This window comes from Zonotrichia leucophrys, chromosome 3, assembly GCF_028769735.1.
Source record: "Zonotrichia leucophrys gambelii isolate GWCS_2022_RI chromosome 3, RI_Zleu_2.0, whole genome shotgun sequence".
NCBI lineage: Eukaryota > Metazoa > Chordata > Aves > Passeriformes > Passerellidae > Zonotrichia > Zonotrichia leucophrys.
In genome coordinates this window covers 52,658,874-52,682,109 of record NC_088172.1, presented here as the reverse complement: position 1 = coordinate 52,682,109, position 23,236 = coordinate 52,658,874, and the positions used below count along the sequence as shown (strand labels likewise).

The 23,236-nt window shown below is 38.8% G+C and overlaps 1 protein-coding gene across 4 annotated transcripts in view; it reads left to right on the top strand.

Annotated features, from left to right (window-relative positions):
• Positions 1-23,236, top strand: part of NOX3 (NADPH oxidase 3) — a 52,647-nt gene that overhangs the window by 9,952 nt on the left and 19,459 nt on the right. For 3 of the 4 annotated variants that reach the window (XM_064708215.1, XM_064708213.1, XM_064708212.1), the window contains exons 3-8: positions 2,206-2,387; positions 5,137-5,266; positions 8,406-8,498; positions 9,562-9,815; positions 13,258-13,420; positions 20,478-20,624. In XM_064708215.1, the coding sequence (XP_064564285.1) occupies positions 2,206-2,387; positions 5,137-5,266; positions 8,406-8,498; positions 9,562-9,815; positions 13,258-13,420; positions 20,478-20,624 (969 nt within the window). The remainder of the gene's footprint in view (positions 1-2,205; positions 2,388-5,136; positions 5,267-8,405; positions 8,499-9,561; positions 9,816-13,257; positions 13,421-20,477; positions 20,625-23,236) is intronic. The other variant, XM_064708214.1, reaches the window with a different exon arrangement.

Here is a 23,236-nt window from a genome sequence, read left to right as displayed (position 1 = left end):
CAGCAAAGAGCACCTTCAAAACCATCCAGGGGGTTGCTGCACACAGGAGGCAGATCAGGGGCAATCTAGAGCTGCTATGTGCTTTTCAGAGACCAGCAGAAATACATGATCCTCAACCCATAAGTGGTTATGCTTGTTTTGGGGAAAAAAGTGGCTGTGCCCCCTGTCCACTCTCTTGGATGAGCCACAACAGCCTTATAAGATCTCCCTTATAACATTCATAGCATAAAGAAAGTAAACCATTTCAAATTTGAAGAAAATCAAGCCAATTGATGCAGTCAGTGGTATGAATGCTTAAGTCTTCATGTTAGTGTTGACAAAGCAGTCAGGTTAATCGGAACAGGACAGCAAGCCAAGGGCTCAGCTTCCCTGTCCTTCAGTACATCCAGCGACCACTTCCATTGCATGACCATGAGGCGCTCCCCAGGAGCAGAACAAAGCTCCCAGCTCTGAACAGGACCTTAGCATCTTTCAGTAAGCATTTTTTTTCTCCACTAAGCATTCCCACAGTGATATAATTGTGAGGTAGGCCCCTAATTAGCATTAAGATCCTAAATACCCTTGAGGAAGAAGGTTAGGATATTTTGAGATTCTTCCTCAGATTTCTCACAGCAATACACTTCAAAATTACCTTTCAATTTGCAGCCTAGATTTTACTCTAACCTCTAATATTTATATTTCTTTTATCAGTCATGTGTGTCTCAGTAGCTAAACTCAGAATTAATAAATTATGAAGGGAAGCAAACAAAAGATTGTTTCTAACTTCAGAGAAGAAAGTTCTGAGATCAACAATTCAGGCTTTCTTTTCAGTGTTATCCTACTGCCATTGAAGCAATGTACTGTCTTTGACATTTTGCCTTTTTTCATCTCAATATCCAAACTAGCCACTGTAGTGGAAATGTTCAAAATATCACCTAGATCAATCCTGTTAATATGTAAGAGGATCTGAACACACTCTTCACAGGTACCCATTTGAAAATGTACTGTGTGCTGTCAAGTGTGAGCATTTGAAGGGATGATTTTACTGTAAAAAGTGACTGCAAAAATGGCATTGTGGAATTTTATCACCTCTAGGATTTCCTCCAGTGCATCTCTAGTGCATATCAAATGAGTGCACTTTACAAATACAATAGAGGGTTGGTTTTTTTATCTCCTAGTGTATTAAGCTGTAGAACCAAATCAGGATCGAGAAGATGTGCTGAGCTCCTTCATTCCTTGCATCAGCACTGGGAAAACAGATATACATGCTTTGTAGGCCAAATGGGGACTTCATTTACACTCTGATGGCATATTTAGCTTGATTCTCATCTTTAGTGTGAGAGTTTTACTGCTGTTCTTCACGATTTGCACTTTATAACTGCAATCAACATCTGACAGTTGTGTTCAAAATACATCTTCACTCTCACTTCCGTTTATTTTGGTGGGTTTACACAGATATACCAGACCTGTGTTGACATCTGTGAGTCATGAACAAGAAAGAACATGTTCCAGCCCAGCATATTAATGTTTATTCTTTGACAAGTATAAAAATGTTAATATAAATATGTATTTTTAAAAATAAACCCAAGTATTATGCAGTGTATCTCCATATAAATGTAAGGAACAGGTAAACAAGATATATTTTTAGGTAAATGAGAGTATGACATCTTTGTGTACCATTTCAAGCCTTCCACAGCTCCACAAACTTTGAAGTAAAGTAAGTACAAAAGAGTTCCACACTTTTACAGTTGCAGGTGCTTAGCACCGCACATTATCACTTCACAAAAAATAAGCTGGTTTCTAGTGCTGTTTTCTTTATTAGACTTCTAGGTTTAATCTCCTCATTTCTCTGATAATTTTTCTTTATTTGCGGCACATTTTCATTATGTGTGCAAGTAAGTAAAATTGATCAAAGTACAAACGAGACTGTCTAATTTCTTTCTTTCAATCCCTGAAAGAAGTAAATGGCAGCAAATATTTAAATATCTGTTTGGAATAAGCCTGAGTAGAAACAGAGCAGAGGGATGTCTTTCAATGCCGTTCTGGTGTAAAATGAAGGATTGCCTTGCCTCCATGTCTTGTTCTGGTTTTGTTCCTATGCTGAAGATTTTGGCTTCAGGTGTAATAGCAGAAACATAAACAATAATAAAAGGAGCAGAAATAGTAATAAAAATAACAGTTATAACACCAGTAACTACTAATACTAACAATGTATTCTTATTCTAGAACACAACAGGAGAAGTACTGACCACAATAGCTGGAATAACTGGAGTTGTGATAACTGTGGCATTAATTCTGATCATGACTTCGTCCACTGAGCTCATCAGAAGGTCATGCTATGAGGTTTTCTGGTATACCCACCACCTCTTTGTGGTTTTCTTCATTGGTTTAATAGTCCATGGTATGGGGTAAGTGTTTGTGTAAACTACATGGGGTATATGCACACAGTTTGAGATGAAACACCATCCAAATCTACAATCCCATGCTTTTCTACTAACAAACTGCTGGGATCTTTGGTGAGATTACAAAATTAAAACATCCTGAAATTAAAATACATCACTTTTCTGAGGAATTAAAGCATCCTTCAGTTTATTCAGGCACTCTTCTACCACCTTACGACCTGTACCTTATCAAAGAATGAACTTTCATGCTTGGGAACTGGGAACATTACAGATCAGGAACCAAAACTTTGTGGGTTCAAAATAGTAAGGGATGGACCTTATGCTCCAGCTCTTGTAAGGCATTTTTCAAGAGACCTTGTAGAAGCTTGAGAAGCTTTCAGCATGTCATCTACCCTATGGTAGGTGTCTCTGTGGCCATTCTCCTCTGCCTCCATAAATGTAAAGTGATTCTGACCTTTCTCTGCAAGGACCAGAACCCCAAATTTTCTCACCATACAGACATACAGTGTAGTAGTGCTAGGTACTGTACTACAAATCAGGTTTAAAGCACTACAGTAACAAAAAAGTCAGGCTTATGACTAGCCCAGCCAGATAACTTTTATGGACAGAGATGATTACCAGGTGGCTGTTTCTCTCCCTGTTCCTCAGCACAAAAGAAAGGTCTGTCATCTTAGCAGAGGACTCTGGTTCTTACAGTGAGGGACAGCAGATGCATGGGGCCTTCCCTGAGAAGCTCAGGGAGTGATAAATCCTGTCAGTGCAGAGTGAGAGCAGCAAGGTGCTTAGAGCTGAAAACACTTCCATCTTCTCTTTCCAGCTCCACTGGCATCATCTTCTTCTCCCTTGTGTGTTATTCTCCACTTCTTTTCTCATTATGTGTGATAGCATTCATGTTAATCTACATTTACATTTTCATTCAGGGAGTGCGGTTTTAAGGTAAATCTCACGCTTTTCCTTGCCTCCTGGACTTGGCTCATACCATGGTACAGTCCCTGGGCTGTACAACCAGTGTTTGGAGTGGAAATTCAGTGACAGAAACACATTGCTGTGTTCCAGGAGCTAACAAGTGATCCATTCACAGGACCAAGCCAGACCTGGTCCTAAGCCATAAGTAGCCCTCAACAATGTCCTGTGAAGGGCCCTCAACAAAGATTGCTTTGCTCCATGGATCTTTTCCTGCTGGCTAGCTTGTGTGCACATGACTGCAAGCTGTAGTTAAGATTTTTGGATCCAAGGGCAGTCATTTGGTGTTCAGAGAACAACAGAATGGTTTGTGTTGGGAAGAACATTAATGACCATCTAGTTCCAGCCCCCCTGCCATGGGAAAGGACACCTCCCACCAGACCAGGTTGCTAAAACCCCTACCAGCCTGTCCTTGTGATCATAATACACTTTTTATGTCTATTTCATAAAATATTCAGATGCTATTGCCCACCACTAAAGTATGTTCAGACCAGGGTTCTTTGACAGAATGGAGCTTCCTAGCACATGGCAGTGTGTGCATGTGCCTGCTCTCTGGAGGTACGTGGATGCTTCATCATGAGGCAGGGAACAAGCCAGTGCAAGGGTTTGTGGTGTGTTACCTTCCCCACCTCTTCCCCTGTGGTATGAGAGTTGCCACTTCCAGTTTGGCTTCAAGGGTTCCTGAAGTTGGCCCAATTAATTAATCCCATTTTACAGACACAGAGCTGTAAGCAAACACTATAGACTTTATCCTGGACTGATTAAAATGCCTCCCTCCCTCTCTGGCAAAACTTTTAGAATCTAACTTCAAACAACTCTAATGAACCCTTTGAAACCTTCAGCTTTGTAAGCTCCCTCTCTCTAGCCAGCTGACCAGCACTGCTCAGCCAGAAATTGCTCCAGAACCGGGGCACTGGCTGAAGAGCCCTGTCAGTACCATTCAATGAGCATGCCAGGCTGGGAGTGCACTGCAACAGAGCTTCTCCTGCCCCAGAACAACCCCTGCTAATGAAAAAAGAGTCAAACCCCAAGGTTTCATTCCCCTTCCACTTCTTCCTCCTTCCCAGGTGGCTGCACAAACCTCACTCAAAACTAACTCCTTTTCTTTCTGTATGAACAGGCATCAGAGGCAAGCTAAGTGTAGAAGGGAAAATTCAGAGAAACAATATGAAACAAACAGGATTTCCCCATAAAAATCTTCCTTCTCTGCCCATAATCAACACCAGGTGAAACACATTTAAACTGGTCAGGATTGATATATTTTTAAAAATTCACATACTTAGCATTCTCAGAAGCAAGCAAGCCAGAATTTAGTATATTTAGAGATTATACATCTAATTACACTCCTCCAACTTTATTCATAGCTTTTAAAAATACATTTAGAAAGCAGTAAAGGAAAGGGAAGGTCTGTCACTATTACATTTTATCACTTTACTAAACACTCCCAGATGCTCAAATACAGAGGAGTCAAAGAGCCTACTCCAAAGAACTTGGAAATCAAATTTTGCCACATACAGTAAAATGCACATTTTCTATGCAAGGGCTCTCTCCATTTCAGCTGCACTGATGGGCACAAATACTACAGCACACTTCTTGCCTTTGGTCAAAAATAGTCACTGCAAACTAAAGGAAAGATAATTTGAACATGAGCGCAGAACAGGTTTGAAATGAAATGGCCAATTCTCAAACTTTCATTTATCTCAGAACTGGCATTCGATTATGACTGAAAAACCTAGAGAAACACAGAAAGCTTGGAAAGAAACACATCATTGATGAACCTTTTTGTTTTAAGTCAGCTTGTCCGAGGTCAGACACCCCAGAGTCTGCTGCTTCACAACGTCACCTACTGTAAAGATCACTACTGGGAATGGGAGAATGCCACTCAGTGCCCTTTGCCAGAGTTCTCTGGCAACAAACCTGTGGTAAGAGTGATGTTTGTCTTCTGCTTTTAACATATTGTCCCTTCTTGGGAGGCCAAATGTCTAAGGGAGCAGGGGGCTGGGGTGAGTGTGCCAGTGACTGGCACTTAGTGTCATGTTTAGAGAGTAGCTCCACATCCCTGTCCAGGATCTCTCCCTGTGCACTAAGATAGTGCTCCCAAACTCCTCTGTACTCAGTGCAGGTGAAGAGTTTTGTATACCTGAATTTTGGTGTCATTAACAGCAATTTTTATTTCTGGAAGATCCTTTAGTTAGAAAGCACTAACTAAAACTCTCTTTGAAAGTTATGAATATCAAAATTGTACTCTCTCTGATCTGTTGTACACATTTTTTTTAAAATAATTCAGTATCACCAATATCACACCACCTTGATGTGCTCACTGCACAAAGAGAGCCTCCAAGTGAAAACCTTATGAGGGTAGGAATACAGAAAATACAATAGATCTGTAAAGCTAGGAATGCAAATTAATATTATTATTTTAACTAACAGTACTTTAGTATGGGTAGTTTAAATACCAAGGGAGAACAAGGTGCTGAGAAAATCATGTCCTTGCTTTGGGGCACATGCTTCATACTGTCCAGTCTTGATATCTTAAGTTAGGTAAAAAGGAGAGAATTTGAAACAATGAATTATGAAAGGGAAAGGCGAAAGGCAGGAAAAACGTCCCACGGAAGGGTGATTTTGCTAGAACAAGATTGCAAATCCACAGGGGGTAATTAAGTAGCAGACTTGTACAGTATGTCAGATGTCTTGCATACAAACAAAATCATTTAACATTTTCAGCTCAAGATTTAGGTTGCTCATATGCAAGTTTTTGTTGTTTCTTCCAAAAAGAAAAAAACATACCAAAGGAAATCCTAAAGGAGAAAAATTAGCATTCAGTGTCTGGTAGCTCTTTTAATGGCTGGCATAGATTTTTCTTAAACTAAACTATTGTTAGCCACTATCCAACCTGCATATTAATGAGAAAATGAATGCCTCTCTAAAAATTTCAGCTACAATGTCACCATAAAAATCAATACATGGCTACGCACCATGAATACAGACACAAGCTTGCTTCCAACAGCATGCCTTGACATTCATTATCATAAAACTAACTGGAAAGAACTTCCACTTCTCTGTGTTAAACCTATTTTGTCACACTTTCCTGCCTACCCAGGGCCATACTTGCAAAGTCACATTACTTTAAATGAATTGTGATAATACCATATGGCATATAGATCATCTATATGAACAGTGCCTTGCTGGATGTGTAATGTGCTATGGTGTGATACCTGCTAGGCACCACTGACAAACAGCAGAGATTCACTCAGAGGCTAAAAAGCCATGGAGAGGTTTGTGCAGTGCTGGCAGGGGCTGGTGCAGGTGGGACAGCCTTGGAGCAGGGAGGGGACAGCCTTGTGCATGGCTGGGACACTGTGAAGTGACCAGAGGGCACTAGCCCCCACAACAGGGCCCTCTCTCAGTCCCACCACACCTGCTCCCCTGCTCCATATTTCAGCAGATAGGAAGCAACCCAGTCTGGCTTCTGCTGAGGATGATGGAGCACCTCCCTTCCACCCAAGGCATCCAGGCTTTTGTCCTCACAGCCTCATCACTGCCCTCATCACTGTCCCATCTCAGTTCATTCTCATTCCAGGGGGAAACACAGCCTGGGCAAGAATACTGATGCCCTGATTAGCCAGCCAGGAGCCATGTAGCTTAGGAGCCCGTGGCGGATGCCCCATTGTCCCAACCCAGCCAAGAGACATTTTGGATTGAGTGTTCCGTTGCCCTGGAGTGATGGCACATTTAAAATCCCAGCTGAGCTCTCGCCCAGGGTAGCCTGCAACCTTATAATTCCTGTCACATGCTTTTATTTACAGGTAGCACAAATGGAAGGGAGGAAAAACAGATCTCATCATTATTGTGCCTTGATATATGCAAATGTATTCAAGACATGAGATTACCCACTGCGCACAGACACCTGTAGTATTTAGGGACAACGGATGTGTTGAGTTTCTGCTTTAGCTGAGAATCTTCTGGCTTATGCTGGTTTCTTCCATTATTAAATCCTGGTTTCTTTTTATTTTTTTAAATTTAATTTTCAAGAATTAACCTTGGGAAATTGCCTCTCCATCCTCTTAGCACTTTCTAAGGAAGTCACATAATTTTATGGCTTGCTTCTCATAAAAGATACTTTATAACCCTCCCTACCCAGCTTGTGGAGCAAAGTCAATGTTTCAGCAAGTAAAGTTACTCTTTGGCAATTTTAAAAGCCACATGATTGTGGAGTATCCAGTTTGCTAGAATAAGCAGTGTAATTAACGAAAGTGGAAATAAAACGGTGTCTCTTCCTGGGGAAAAAAACACATTCTTTTTAAATCATGAAGATTCAATTATATCTAATTATCTTAGCCATCAGTGCAACTCAGTGAAATGATCAGCTCGTATACTGGAATAGCCAAGTATTTCTGATTGTTATGGATCAGTACATAGGATTAGCAAGTACAAGCACAGCAATCATCTACTATACTTAAAAGTATGACCAACTCAGTATCCCAGATCCAAAAAATCCCCATTTATTGATAAAGAGTTGACTAATGGATTAAATGGAAATGTATCCCATTTCTCTAATTGAGTATTCGGGACTTAACGTTTTCTCATACATCATCAGAAAACTCACAGCTGACAATAACAGCTACTCCTATCTGCCTGCTTTGAAATACTTTAGACTTTGGGCAAAAAAAATAAAGGTAAGTCTATGGGTAATATTGTATAACTGTATGCATCCATACAGCTTCAGGTCCAATGACAACTATATGTAAACCACATCTAAATAGATTAATCCTTTACCTTTTAATAGAAAAACATTTTAAGGGACTCTTCTTGGCCAGAGTACCAATAGATATTAGCACTGCTTTTGGACTGTGTTTTTGAGGTAGTCCCATATGTCTCTTCCACAAGAAAGCCAGAACAGCTACAGCAGCAACAAAAATACTCTCTTGAGAAAGTTAAACCAAAAATCACAGAAAATCGAGTAATTTAATTTTAGGCTACCTGCTGATTTAAATCAGAAAAGCAAAGTATTTTTGTAGACATTCAAATAAACATTGCTTTTTAATATGGAATTTTCTACAGGCTTGGAAGTGGGTTTTAAGTCCTATGGTGTTGTACATCTGTGAAAGAATTGTTAGGTTTTGGAGATTTCGACAGGAAGTCATAATTACTAAGGTATGTAACATAGCTCGCATATCTGCAAAAAAAACCCCATTATGTCAATTGCTTTTTATTGTTTTTAGTTAACCTCTCTATATTAGGGACCTCATTTTTCACTCGTAGCTTCAGCAACTTTTCAATCATTACCGTGTTTTCAGCCAAGTATTGATTTTACATTTTGCATTTATTCCAATAGCAAATCCATAAGAATATTCCATATGGGACCAAACTTGATTAATGAAGTACCGGACTTCACACCACCATAACACAAACATCTGTTTGTGGTCTCCCTTTTTAATGAACTAAAACCACGTTCCACTGCAGTTAATGCCAGAGACTACTTTGACTTCAGTAGCAGCACACAGTTTTTACTTTAAAAACTGGAGTCTTCCAAGGAGATGAAGGGTTACCTGATCAGTTAGCATATATAGTCAAAGCTCCACTAATACCACTGTAACAATTTCCCCCATCTGTGTGCCAAGGGACTATTTAAATCACACCAGAATAGACTGAGGATGTTGCTACTGAAGCAAATGAGTCCATGTGTGTCATGCCAGGGATCAGGAACAGGTGTACCTTGTGTGACGGGAACAGGATGTTGGATAAGTCCTGCTGCTGATTTCACACAGTGGCTGTGATCTGAGAATCTCAGTATATTATGGGTGACGTACAAAACTGCTGCTTAACTGAGATTATAAAAGTGTATTAGGATTGAGCTCACTGTGCTTTTTATTTGTAATCCCACAGAGTTATCAGTGTTACATGAAAGCAAAACTAGGAATTAAGGAATTATTCTAATTATATTAGAATTATATTATGCACAGGTTATACCAAGAAAATTGAACAAATTGTTGAATGGTTACAGCCTTTCCTCTGCATCTTGCACTCAGAAGTCAAACTGTCCCACAATACATACTTTACAAGCTCTGTACATGAACAATATATACAACACTGTACATGCTCTCAAGCCATTGGGCAATAACACTGAAACATGCAGGTTAGGATATCTGAGACCTGATGAAAACAAACATTTACCCTTCTGAATGAGAATAAAATTTGTCCCTTTATCATTCTTCAGGTGGTGACACATTCCTCTGGAGTCCTTGAGATCCACATGAAGAAACATGGCTTTAAAATGGGAGCTGGCCAATATATATTCCTACAGTGCCCATCAGTCTCACAGCTGGAGTGGCACCCTTTCACCCTCACCTCAGCTCCTGAGGAGGATTACTTCAGCGTCCACATACGGCTCGTTGGGGATTGGACTGCAGCCCTCTTCAAGGCCTTTGGAGCAGAGGAAAAAGCTCTGAAGGAATTGTGGATGTTACCAAGGTTTGAATAAGAGACTATATATTTTTAAATGTTATTTCTACATTTTAAAATTAATGCTAACATTTTACCTTTAATTAACTTTGCATGTATTTCTATGATACATTATTAGATTGTAGTTCTGAATTCATAAATACAACATTATGCTAAAAAACACCACAAACTACTAGGCATGAACTAGAGCCAGAAGTTACCAAGAGGAGATGATGACTAATCCAAGACTTAAAGTCCATATCAATATCCTTATCTCTGTTGCTTCCATCTGAATCTCTAACACCTATATCTACACCTAAAGATATCTATTTTGGAAGACAGTTGTTTAATAAATGACATTGGAAGGTATCTGCTAGATTTGTGTCTCTATGCTTATTGTACCCATCACTTAATATCCAAAATTCTAGTTTTCCCCTTTCAGTTACTTAGATATTTTGTGGTCCCTGAAACATCTGCCTAAACCTTACTTCTTTCTGACTGTCTCCTTTGACCTTGTCTCTATTTTCCAAACCATGCTAAACTTTATAAAGGTTATTTGTGTTCAAATTATGTATTTTTGGCATCTTTATACAAGCAAAAAGTTGATTCTCTGTTGTTCCAAGTCAGGCAGGGATGCTCTGAAGTCAAAGGAGCTATCCTGAATTACTCCAGCCAAGGATCTGGCTCTGTACTGAATGGATTCAAACCACGTAGCTCTGCTTCTGCACTGCTTGCAGGAATAGGAGCGATTTTCAGCAAAGAAGAGCCCAGCACAGGATCATTTAAATTCTAGTGAAGTGTGTAGGGCCTGGGACTGCAGGGACTGATTTCCCCCTGGAAAGCTCATAGACACCACTGCCTGCAGAGTTTTATTGGAGGTTGGGTGCAGACAGGAAAATCTGGTCCAGTCCTTGCATTGTATCAGTTAATAAGAATTAGAAATGAAATCAGTGCCTTTGTTAAAGTCAAATGGAATGAGAAGTATGCCATTTCAGCAGAACTGGAGCAAAAATTGTTCAAAGTGATTGACAGCAAGTGTAAAAAATGAAGAAGAGAAAAAAGTTATCAAATGTTGCTTGCCACAATGCAGGGTTGAAATTAACAGTACTGTCATATATAAACACTCCTCTTTTTAATCTCATTAGGGTGCCTAATGGCATCCTTCAGTTTCTTTCTAGCAATGAACTAAAAAGAATATTTCAATAGTTAAACTAGCAATAAAACAAAAAACAGGTCTTTTTCATAGTTTCAATATCTAAAATTATACACCAAATTGGTGACAATATTAAAAAAATTACATTCTGTGCAGAAGACAGAAGACAGAGCAACTGAATAATAAGGTAGGGTTAAGAATAAAATGTGTGGTTTTTAATTAGTTAAAGAGAATTAAAGTAAATGTTCATACATATATATAGGTAGCAAAGACAGTTGTGATTTCTGACAAATTTGGGAGCTGAAATCATAGTCTATTAGTGTGAAAATAATTAAGTTCCATGTTATGTCTCTTCAGGATTTTGGCTGACTTAATTGCTGGTTTAATACACTGCCCCAAAATCTAACTGCTCTCACAGTCAGGAGTACTAGACAATCATCATGCTGATCAGCAAATGCTTAAATTTTAAAAATAATCACAGAATCTGTTAATAATACTTTTTCAAAACTAAATATTTCTCCTGCCTTCCCCATGAATCTAATTTCTTTTCTAACGAAATGGACAGGAAGAATATGGACAATCCAAACCACAGTAAGAAAGTCCATAGCCCTGTTTTCTGCATCTCTTTGGCAAACACATTGTAATACTTTTTGGCCCTTTGTTTACTATCTTCCTACCTTTGTCCACTCTGTCTAGATCAAATGAATGAGTTGCATAGCTCATTTTTCCTTCTCCTATTTCTCCTCTCTGCTTCTCTGAGGCTTTGTGTTTGGCTCAGCTGTAAAGCAGTGGCTGAGTAAAGCATTCAAAGCAATGATGGGATCTCTGTCACCTGAGGATTTAGGAGCAGACTGACAAGACAAATCTCTTCAAGGGATGATTCAGAAATAATTGAACCTGTCTTATAGCACAGCAACAGACTAGAGAATCCTTGAATTTTTTTCCAGATCAATTTTTCCCCAATCTGCTGACAACAATGAGAATTGCTTCCAGCCTCACATTGAACTACATAGAAGGCTTATCTGAAAGCTGTTCTTAGGTACTATAGTTATATACCATAAATTAACCATATTTTGCAGGAATTTTTGAGTTCTCAAAAAATACTGGACTGGGCAATAATCTAAATAATTGCACATATTAAAAAAAAAAAAAACAATTCTTTATGTCTAGGGTCAGATTTCTAGCAATTATGCCAGAGAAGCTGTTTTGTTTGCTACTGCACTTGCATTTTGCATATTGAAATAAAATGGTGAATGTCTGTTAGGACTTTTAAAAAAGCAACAACCAGGTTTGAGATACATTGTGTCCCTGCATTTGTGCTTAGCATTGCTTGGGGATCCCCCTTTCTCTTTCTGTTAAAACACTTCATTTTAATTATGCGTGCCTATTTGTTTGTACTATTTAAGGATATATTTTAAGGATGATTCATGCAGTAAAGAGCACAAAACAACAGAAAATCTAAAAGGAAGAAAAAAACATTTTTTTTCCTAAGGACTGGGTGTTGGTGAAACCATCTTCCAAGCATGTATGTTGTATAAAGACAGGGCTGGAAAGAACACTCCAAAGTACTGTGTGTATTTACATTTTATGTAGCTAAAGGAGTGAATCTGATTATTCAACAATCTTTCTCATCTCTAATTTTGACCAAAATTAATTTCTTGGCATCAGCAACATTGATTACAGGAGGCAGTAATATCAACAAGCATGTCTCCTTACACATTTTTGCCTTTACATCAGATACTAAGTACAGTATTATGCCAAAAATGCATTCCTGAAATACTGCTTTTTCAGAAAGAGCTGAGAAAATAGTAGTTCCCTTGCATATGATGACCTTTTTCTTGCCTTCTCCTTTATTACTTTAACTCAAATACAGAACTTCTAAAAATGATTAATATAGTCTGTTCCTCTTTACTTTGATATGTACAATATAACAAATAAAGCTCTAAAACAGGATGCTTTTCAGTAATTCATAATTAAATATGCAAATTCCACAGCTAAATTTGGACATGCAATTATATGACTAATCACATTTCAGAAAGCCAGAAAATTGCAATTGCATGCTTAAATAGATGGCCAGGCCCCAAATCCACATGGGTGCTCTTGTTCTCTCATTTCAGAGAAGACAGTTGCTTTGAGATTAAATGGCACTCACTGAAAATTAAATGTCTTTGTATGGGCAATTTATGTGCTGCCTTAGACATGTATTTTCTCTTTTATTTTAACAGAAATTCAGTTTTGACAATGTGTAGCCCAACAAATGTTAACCTTTCTGTCACTTTATGTGTTGTTGACTCCTGACAGAATGTTTTTTTGCTGTAGACTGGCTGTGGATGGACCATATGGATCTGCAACCACAGACATCTTCCACTACCGAGTCAGTGTGTGCATTGCAGCAGGAATTGGAGTCACACCATTTGCCTCTATTTTAAAATCCATTTGGTACAAATGCTGCAACCTTAACACAGTACTGGCACTGCAGAAGGTAGGTGGAAAAGTTTATTGCTTCATTAAAAAGTTCCACAAGTGAGCCTACTTAGCCAGGGGAGAGAGGCAATTCAAAGCTAGAGTCTCACTTGAGTGCTTTGAGTCGCTCTGAGAAGCAGGCATTCCCTTTCCAGGGGCCTTAGGAACTGCTGTGGGGTGAAGTCCCCCGAACTCAGTGTCATTCTCCAAGAAAGAAGGCAGCCCAAGCTGCAATGTTTTTAGTAAAATTTGAAGGATCAGATTTTCAATAGCAACTGGAGATAACTGTGGAATGTTTTTTGCAGCTAGACAGATAATTAGGGAGCTACAAGAGAAACTTTGCCTCTTTCTTATGAAAAATAAATCCTGCAATGTCATCTCAATCAGAAGTGAAGGGCAGCACTTGCTCTTTGCCCAGGTGCAAGTTTCACAAGGGTCCTTCAGCAGCATGTCCTGGTCCAGAAGGCTGCATTCAGCAACCATTTGCTGCTTTTCTCACATTGCAAAGTCGGGATATTAACCAGCACAGAAGGAATATAAAAGGCATTTAAGCTCCGGATGAGATGCGTATATCAAGATGCATATTACTCCCTCGCACCACTTTAATTATTTTGTTGAAAAAATATGTTCAGATCTATAAGGTAAAGATGGCACCAAATTAATTAACATACTCTTAATTTTCTAACCTGTTACATACCTTCTGCTAATGACATGCGAGGCAGCACTGGGGACTATAGGTGAAGAAGAGATAAAAGGTAAAGTGGGGTGAGGGCAAGAAGGTAGCATAGAAAAAAATCAGCATTAAACATTCTCTTCCATATCTATCATGGCAAGTGGTAGCTTGTGGACCTTACAGCTTTTAGGCCATTTTCCAGTTTAAAAGCTGAATCAGGAACTTTCAACATTTCATATTTAAGGACAAACATTGAAATTGCATTGGAAGGGACAGATCTCTGAAAGGGTCAATACATATGGAGCTGATTGCAGGACCAAGGGGCTGATCTTTTTAAATGAAAGAGTGTTAAAACTGGCATCTTAATGACAAGCTGCCACTGAAAAAGCATCTGGGATTTTAGTAACTGAGGAGTTGAGGACAGGTTCAAATTGCCAGGGGGGATCTTTGAGGCAGAAAAAGAACTGAGAAGGGAGGGAAATAAAAATGGAAATATATGCTATTTGAGAAAAGAAGTGTATTTGCAAACACTATGATTGTACCAGGATGATCTTTTTCACTGGAAGAAGAGCTACGCATATGCATACAAACTTTAAATATGTAGATTATGTATATTCTACCTGCATACAAGTAAAAGTGTTGTTGTTATTATTGTCATTGCTGTTATCTTAAGGGGAAAAGAACAGAATTTAACAATGCATCAATAGAATACTTAAAGGTGTTCATTCATAGGGAGAATTAGGGAGAATTTTGGCTAAATGTGCCTGCAAAAATAAATGCATCATGCATTCTGCCATGGTTTTCTACTATAGAGTTTGGTTTTTCTGAATTCTTGTGAAATACAAAATTATCAAGATTTCTACTTGTCTTTTCTTTATATCTTGATTTCCTTACTGGTGCAGCGGGAATAGCAATGTTTATTTTTCACAGGTGTTATAAGGCTAAATTTCATCAGGGCTTGTAAAATATTTTGAAAGTGTGGATGAAAGGTCATGGGGAAGTTCACAGCATTACTTAAAAAAATTTAGCAGTGAGAGCAATTAATCTCAGGGTAGCTCCACTTTTTTTTTTTTTTTCCATTGGTTAAAAGCTTCCACTTGTAGTATAATTGCAAATAATTTAATCTTCCTCAAAGTATTCAGCACTCTCTTTTTGCCATGATGAGTACCATAGAAATGTCTATTAAGGAAATAAATAAGAGGTTTTTCTTTTTTTTAACAACTTCGTTTTGATTTGAGTACAGCTATCATTACGGTTATTGAACTAATATTTCTTAGTGTTGCCCACATATGGTTGAGATATAAATACTCATAGTTTCCATAATGTCTGCAGCTGTATAATTTAAAAAACCCAACAAATCAGAAGGAGTATACATTTATCTAATTGATTCTTCACAATTAAATAGCCTTAGAGCCCTCATTTCCCCATAATTTTTTGTATGTACTACCAGGAATGGCTGGAAAGTTTCTACTGGCCCTAGTTATGCATAATAAGATTTTTTTTCACACTAGTGGTCTCATTTTTCAGATCAATTGAAATTGATAAAATTGTACTGATCCATCAGATTCTAGTGTTAGCAAACATCCACTTTCTCTTCTCTACAAAAGACATAAGAAAGGTCCTACTGAGTAACACCAAATATCCATCTAGCCCTATGTCCTGTCTCCAATGGTGGGTCTTCATGAACACCTAGAGAAAAGTATACAGACCAGAAAAATCAGATGGTGATTGGTTTTGCTGGACACTTCCTCACCATTGAGTGACTTGTAGCTCAGTAACTCCTTGATACAAGAGCTGTACTTCTGTCTTTAATATCCCTTTGTGGCTTTTTCTTCCGTGAAGTAGTCTAATTGTTTTTTGAATCCATGTATACCTTAAACAACCATAGCATGTTGTGGCAGTTCAGCTACATACTGAGAGGAAAACACAATCAGCCTCTTCCATTTGCTTTGGGACCGACTTCCACACCTGAGGTAAATATCTGCTCCAGTCTCCAGCCATGCACAAAAATCTTGTCTCTAAGACCTAAAAACCTAGGTTCTTTCTTCTGTCAAATGTAACCACCTTTCTGATCTTTTTTGATAACAGTTTAAGCTTTTTGCCTCAAATTTAGCAATATGGTGCTGAACCTTGTTATGCATTTATGGGAAAGGCTGTTTGCTGCCACCCTAAGTCAGTGCCTCCTGTAGGCTGCCAAACCTCGCTCCTGCATGACCTCTGAGATTTCTTTTGTTGTTGTTTTGCTTGTTTGTTTTTGTATGCTGCAGCCCACAGGTAATGCAGTATACCCAAGAGCATGAAGGACTGGAGTCTTGCAGGGAGGTACCCATCTGCAGGTGCAGGAGGTTTTTGCAGGGATATTCATGTCTAGGAGAGAGCAGCAAGAGTCAGGGAAGAGGGATGTCCTTCTCTGACACCCCTTAAGTGAAAAGCTGGCTTTGCACAGAGCTGCAGCGCCAAGTCTGCCCTCAGGGAGCAGGGAGAAACAGATGAATGCTCACTAACAGATAATTACTAATGACTAACCTCATGATGGAAGCTGATTTACAAAGAATGTTCTTTCACCTTAGAGCAAAGAGGTAACACAGCTCTTGCTCTTGTCCATTGTACAAAATACAGGATGTGGAAAACTGAAGGATAAATATCCATGAATTGAAAGAGCATTGCAGAAATAAGCAACTATTCAAACCCCTGCTTTGATCTGATTAATAGCAATACTGCATCTAACTCAATTTGCAAAAAGAGCACTTGGAAAATTTAAGACAGTTTACTTGGGCAAGCCATCAAGCTGATAAATGCAATTGATGGCAGTAGGGTGGGTGGAGACTAATGAAACATAAATCTGAACCAGATTTTTAAGGGTCCTAAATTGGAGTCAGTTAATAGCATGAGGCTTACAAGAAAAAAACAGGATTCAGAATAATCTTTAATTATACAAATGCACTGGAGCTACTTTATTTTACTGTTTTAATAAGGATTAATTTTTTGGTGCATTTATTGTATTTTAATTATATATGTAATATGTCGTGCTATGCTATGGGCAGCCAGTGTAAAGAAAGGAAGACTTCTTTGTAAACACCATTTATTTTAACATATTAGACTAGAAGTCCTCTTTGATCTAAGGGAAACTAATTCCTTTTACCCATAGGCCATACTTCTTCACTATCTCTTTTCTTTCTAAGATTATAATCGCAGCCAAAAATACTTCTTCTAACAATGACAGTCTTTCTTCATCACCAAATGCCTGCCACAACTTAATGTGAAAATCAGAGGCAACGCAAGGGGTGCCGCGGGATGAGCTTAAGGAATTTTTGCAGCTTCAGAAAATTGCATCCTCTCCTCAGAGGAGTGTGCCAGAGGTGGCTTGTTCCAGCCAGTGGGGCTGGCTGTTCCTGTGACAGCCAGGCCTGCAAACAGCTAAAAGCATTCCTTCAAGAGGCATAGTCTGATGTTCCGGAAACCAGCTCCCCAGTTTGAAGACTGTATTGTCTCAACTCATTGGCTAGCTTGCCTTCCTCCTTCCCTGAATGTGCTTATGTCCCAGTCCTGCCCACATGCTCCCAGTTGCTACCCCATGAACATTTCTTTACTCATTTAGAAACACATATCTCCTCTCCACACACGTGTACCAAATATACATTTCCATCAAAAGCACTGCTGAAAAAACTTGAGAAATAGGATGATCAAGTAGAGTCTGGAGGAAGAAATTTCTCACTACAAATCAACAGCTATGGTGTGATACAGACTGACAGCACTCAGTGGGCTGATTTTCGAGGTGCTGAGTATATAGAACAACTTTAGGACTCAGACACAAAAAAGCTACATACAGGTTAAGGCTATAAAGCTTACCTAGTTCTGGTAATTAAAAATAATGCTGTTGTTGGCCACAAATTTGAAATTCTAGAACATCAGTGGGCTTGCTTTTTCCTCATAACCTATGCCAGGGTAAATCAGCAGCAACCCCCCCTCCATAAAGCAATGAGATCATATTTAAGGCAAAATATTGAAACAGAAGGGGAAAAAGCAAACAGCCAAGATGGTTAGTACTAAAGTTCCACAGACAGTCTTATTCCTGGGCTGTAAAAATACCCTACTTAACCCTGAATGCCTTATCTCTGTTTCTGGGATCATACATCATTTATATTTCTTACATAAACCACAGATGGTCTCTTACAGTACACCCAGATCTAGGAAACATCTCAAATTACTGTTAGTGTCTTTCACCAAATCTCCACTGAAGCATGGTATTACCACATTTTTCTCCCACCACCTTACCAGAAGTCTGACAACCTAATATATTAAATCTTTGGGAAATCTCTTTATAGCTTTCTGGTTTCTTTCTCTGGTTTTTCATTTCAGAAGTGTCCAATACGCATTTTTACCCCATTGATTCTGTGGAAAAGAGTTAATGATTGCCTTGGGAACATACCTTCCAGACCACCTTTGACATTGCAGTACAATAAAAGACAGAGGGGCTGGTGAGCAGAGAAGGAGATGAGTTGGAGAAAGCGAAAGGATTTTTCAACAAAATAAAAATCACAGTCATAATAAAATAAGTTCCAGTCATTCAGGTTTTATAAACTTATACATTGTCCTTCCTGCTGTTCCTTTCACATCTGAAACGGCGTAGTTTTAGACTTCCTCCATGTTTGTGAATTTCTTCTTTGGATAAATTTTGAAAATACCCAGCCTGCAGAGGCCCATTTGAGGTTTGGCACCATCTGGTCTAAATAATGGTAGAGTGTGCTGCAAGAGCTGCAGAATCTGAGTAATAAGAATTGCAATCACACTTATCTTGTAATTGTGCTTCAGACTGCCATCAGGGTAGTGCCTGGACAGACAGCCTGGGAGTTTCAGGCATTCATCCTCTGGGTAGGACAGGAAGTCACAGCTGAGTTGTCTCCATATCTGTAATGGCTTCATACAAGGCACTGAGCTGAAACCAGGGGATGGACTGGTCCCAGTCTTCTACACAGCACACATTGTGAGAGGAGATTTCCAACTAGGAAATCATGATGGTGCTGAAGACTCCCTAAGGTCATTTCTGATGGGCCTAAGAGTGACTGAGTTTCAGTGCACTGATAAGATCCTGACAAGGGAATTTCATCAGTGCTGAGGCAGTTCCTACTGCAAATTTTATTAACTTGTACACAGACAAGACATTTGCACATGGTCATCAGAAACCATTCCTGCAGAAGTGGTCATACAGGACAGCCTTCTAGAAATAGCTAATTAGTTAGAAGGTGCTTCATACGCACTTAAGACAACAGATCACAATAGATCATGCACTTGCAGGAGCGGTCACAATGATCCCTGGGCCAGCTGGCTATAAGAACTGGGCAGAAAAAGGTTCTTGTGGACTCCCACTCTTCCAGCTGAAGATGCCAGAGGAAGGACTCTTGAAATAGAAACTCATCATCATACGGACAATGACTAACAGTCTTATTTGAAAGTTTTTTTTTTCCTATGCAAGCATTACCTTATGCCAAGATATTAATAAATTAGCTTCTTTCTCAAAAAAAAAAATCAAAAAACAGCAAACTCCGCTATGTTTTTGATTTACTGCAATAGAGTAGGAAAAATAAGTCATAGCAATGATTAAAGGATGCCTCTCAGCGGCAGAAACATTTGGTTTGCTATAGATACAATTATAGGATGACTTGATCTCTAATTTCTACTTGTAGAACAAAACTTTGATAACAGGCTCTCCAACCCAACAGATAATAAACAAAAAAAGATGAAAAGTGAAACTAGTAAAATCTAGATGAGATAAATTGTGTCAGTTTTTAATAGAGAGGAGGGTTTCAAACAATAGAAAACAAATCATGGAATAGTAGTTTATTTCACCCCTTTGGCAACTATAAATTCAGTTTCATGTTTCCCTAGGAACTAAATGCTCCAAATTAAACATGAAATACATTTTTAAAAAAGGAATAGAGACTATTTCTCACCTGTGTTATACAGGGCATATGACTTGAAGAACTCAAATACCTTTTGGCAACATCAAGAGTTAGCCTATGGCATAAGGTCTTGAGAAACAAGGAATTCCTTGCTTCAATGCTGAATAAACTAGAACTAAATAAATCCAAAATTTCAAATAATCAACAAATTATTTGCAAGAAATGAAGGGCTAGGTATTACACGTCAAAGCAGAGATGCACTGGCAGGGCTTTATGGGAAGCTTGCCCATTGCCTACTTTCACTAGCACATTAATATTCATTAATTCACTCATTGTTTAAGATGACAATCAAAATTTTAATATGTCAAAATGATGTTCAATTATGTTTACTATAAATACTGTGGAGAAGAACCACACACTATATGGTTAATGAGCTGAGCAAGTAATTAGGAAGTTTTGTTGAAAGTTTGCTTCTTGTTAAATCTCTTTACTTTATTTGACAGGTTTATTTTTACTGGATTTGTCGAGACCCATCAGCATTTGAGTGGTTTGCTGATCTTCTCTTCCATTTGGAAACAAAAATGGCTGAAAAATGGGAAAATGATTTTCTAAGCTATCGCATATTTCTTACTGGCTGGGATGAAAGTCAGGTAATAATGAAACTGTTACAAGTCAGAGTTAATGTACCTTGCTTTTCCAGTATGGTAACATATGGAACAAGAACAGCTGAATAAATGATGGATGAAGCAGAGTGAAAAATAACTGTAAATATGAAGATCCTAAGATGTCTGTTTACATCTCACATTTAGGAAAACAGGAATGTAGAAATCAAGCCAGGGATTCCTCCAATCCTGCATCTTGTCTTGGGCAAAGATGGTTACCAGGTGTCTCACAGAAAAGCGCAGAGAGCTTTCAGGAGCTCATCAAGGGATATTTTGTCTATGTCTTAGGAACAGTCTTTCATTAGATTCTGTCATTTTTGTGCTGAAATGTTGAGAACTGTCTAAAAAGTGTAGGTTTCATTTACTCTTATTATTTAATACAACTTCTGTTGTAGTAATTCCTATATATATATATGCATAAATACATATACATATACATATACATATACATATACATATACATATACATATACATATACATGTACCCAGTGCATTTTTGTAAAGTACTACACTTTGAAAATTTTGGCAACCAACTCCATGGTCTAATTCATGTTGTTTGAAAAGACATTTTCTCTGATTGACTTTAAATTTGCCATCTCATAATTTCATTGGATCATACCACCTCAGGCACTTAATTCTTAGACTGGGTCAATATTATTCAACCTCTTTAGTCTTTAGCTAAACACAAATGTGTTGATTTTCTTTCTCTCTCTCTCTCTCTTTCCTTTTTAATGGATCACTCAGATCATGCAGTGATAAGTCAGGCACCTGCCAGAAAAACTCTAACAGGGAAGTCTTTGCTCTACTGTTTTATTTCCTGCTGTCTCTGTTGAATGAAGGACTGCCTAGTAGGGATGAAAAAAATACAGATTTCATAGAGCTTTTCCTTTTCTGCCTCTGCTGATACAAAACCCCCATTGTTTCTTTTTGCTTTCCTTAGAGTTTCTGTCAAGTAATGAGGTATGTGCATAAAGCTGTATTCAGAAAAATCCACTCCCATTGTGAAGTATATGGCAGTTATAGAAACTACTGCTCTGCATTAGCAATATCATGGGGTATTACCTAAAACCTGCTCTTAAAGAAGCTATTGGGGAACGTAAAAACCACAAAGCTGCCCTCATCTTTCAACTATCACCTCACTTCCCTCTTGGGCAAATATCAGGCCAGAAGCCAGGTAGGGTGACAATGGTTTTTGACAATGGTGGGTGTTTGTCTGTCTTCACTTGTGTGCCCTGCACTTTTCTGAAGGGACTTCTTCCTCCCTTCAACTCCATGATGTCTCTCAGTTCCTGTCAGAGGAAGGTTCTTCAGTGGCTATTTCTCCCACTCTGACCTGGGCACTGTGCTCAGTAACATCATCTTCTTCAGATACACACAAAGTTCCCTAATCTTATAGGACTTTATTTTTAGTAAATTCCTGTTCATCACTCCTCAAAAGTTGAGCTTCTGCACCAGTAATATTTGAATGATATGTTACCTCTCCCCTGGCAAAAAACAAAACAACATTCTCAGGGTTCTCTCCCTGTCTCACCATATAGATGATCAGTGGTCAAGTGAAGTTGAACTCAAGGAGGAAGAAGGGCATTTTAAACCTTCTAGTACACCCTCCTTTTCTGACATGTGTCTACTCCTCAGATATGTTTGTTCAATGCTTTGAGCACTTTGCAGATTCCTTGTTGGCAACAGATGGTCAAGTAGATAAGGCTTGACAAGGTCTGCCTCTGTTCCGACAAGTCCCTGCAATACCCCTGTGACTCCCAGGCAACCTTAGCACTCTGAGCTATTGCAAAGGCTAATATCAAAAATCCTGGGAAACTTCCACTTAATGAGAACACCCCATCTTATCAATGGGACAATTTTGCTGCAAACAATTAAAAAATTCCACAGTTTTCTACCTCCCCCTCTTACCAAACACTTTAAGGTCTTTCCTAGACTATTCCAAATCCTTCATAGCAATGGCTCAAAGTAACAAGAAGAAGCTTTTAGAAACACGACTTCTTGTGAGAACTTTGCTTGACAGGAATAATTGTGTTGGTAAGGAACATGGAAGACTCATTAGAAGAAGAAATATATAGTATTCCTACAAAATGGATCTAAATTTCAGCAACCACTTCTGCAAAAGATGATTATGATACATAGTCCATGCTAGGGCCTGGGCTAAATGCAAAGTCTATTATTAACTTACTTTCCTCTGTTAATTTCTTGATAGTGGCAGCAATGATGATAGTCTGTAGTGGAAACAAGCCTATTACTCCTACACAAGAGCAGTACAGTTAGGAGTGACAGTGGTTTTTGTTTTTAAATGCACCTGGGAAGTACCCAGACAGCACAGTAATGGGTGCAGTATAGGAGCTGAAGGACAGTAAATGCCCATGAAAATAAGGATTTTTTTCCTGGCACTTGGGAGCTGAGAAACTCACTTGGTTCAGTGCTTCACCTGAGGTGATCCGCTTTCTGTACCTACCTCTTCCTGAGGAGAAAATTCAAAACATTGAGGGTTTTACACAGAGTCACAGAATTGTTAGGGATGGAAGAGACCTCTGGAGATCCTCCAGTCCAACCTCCCCTGCCAAGGCAGGGTCACCTAGAGCAGGTTACAC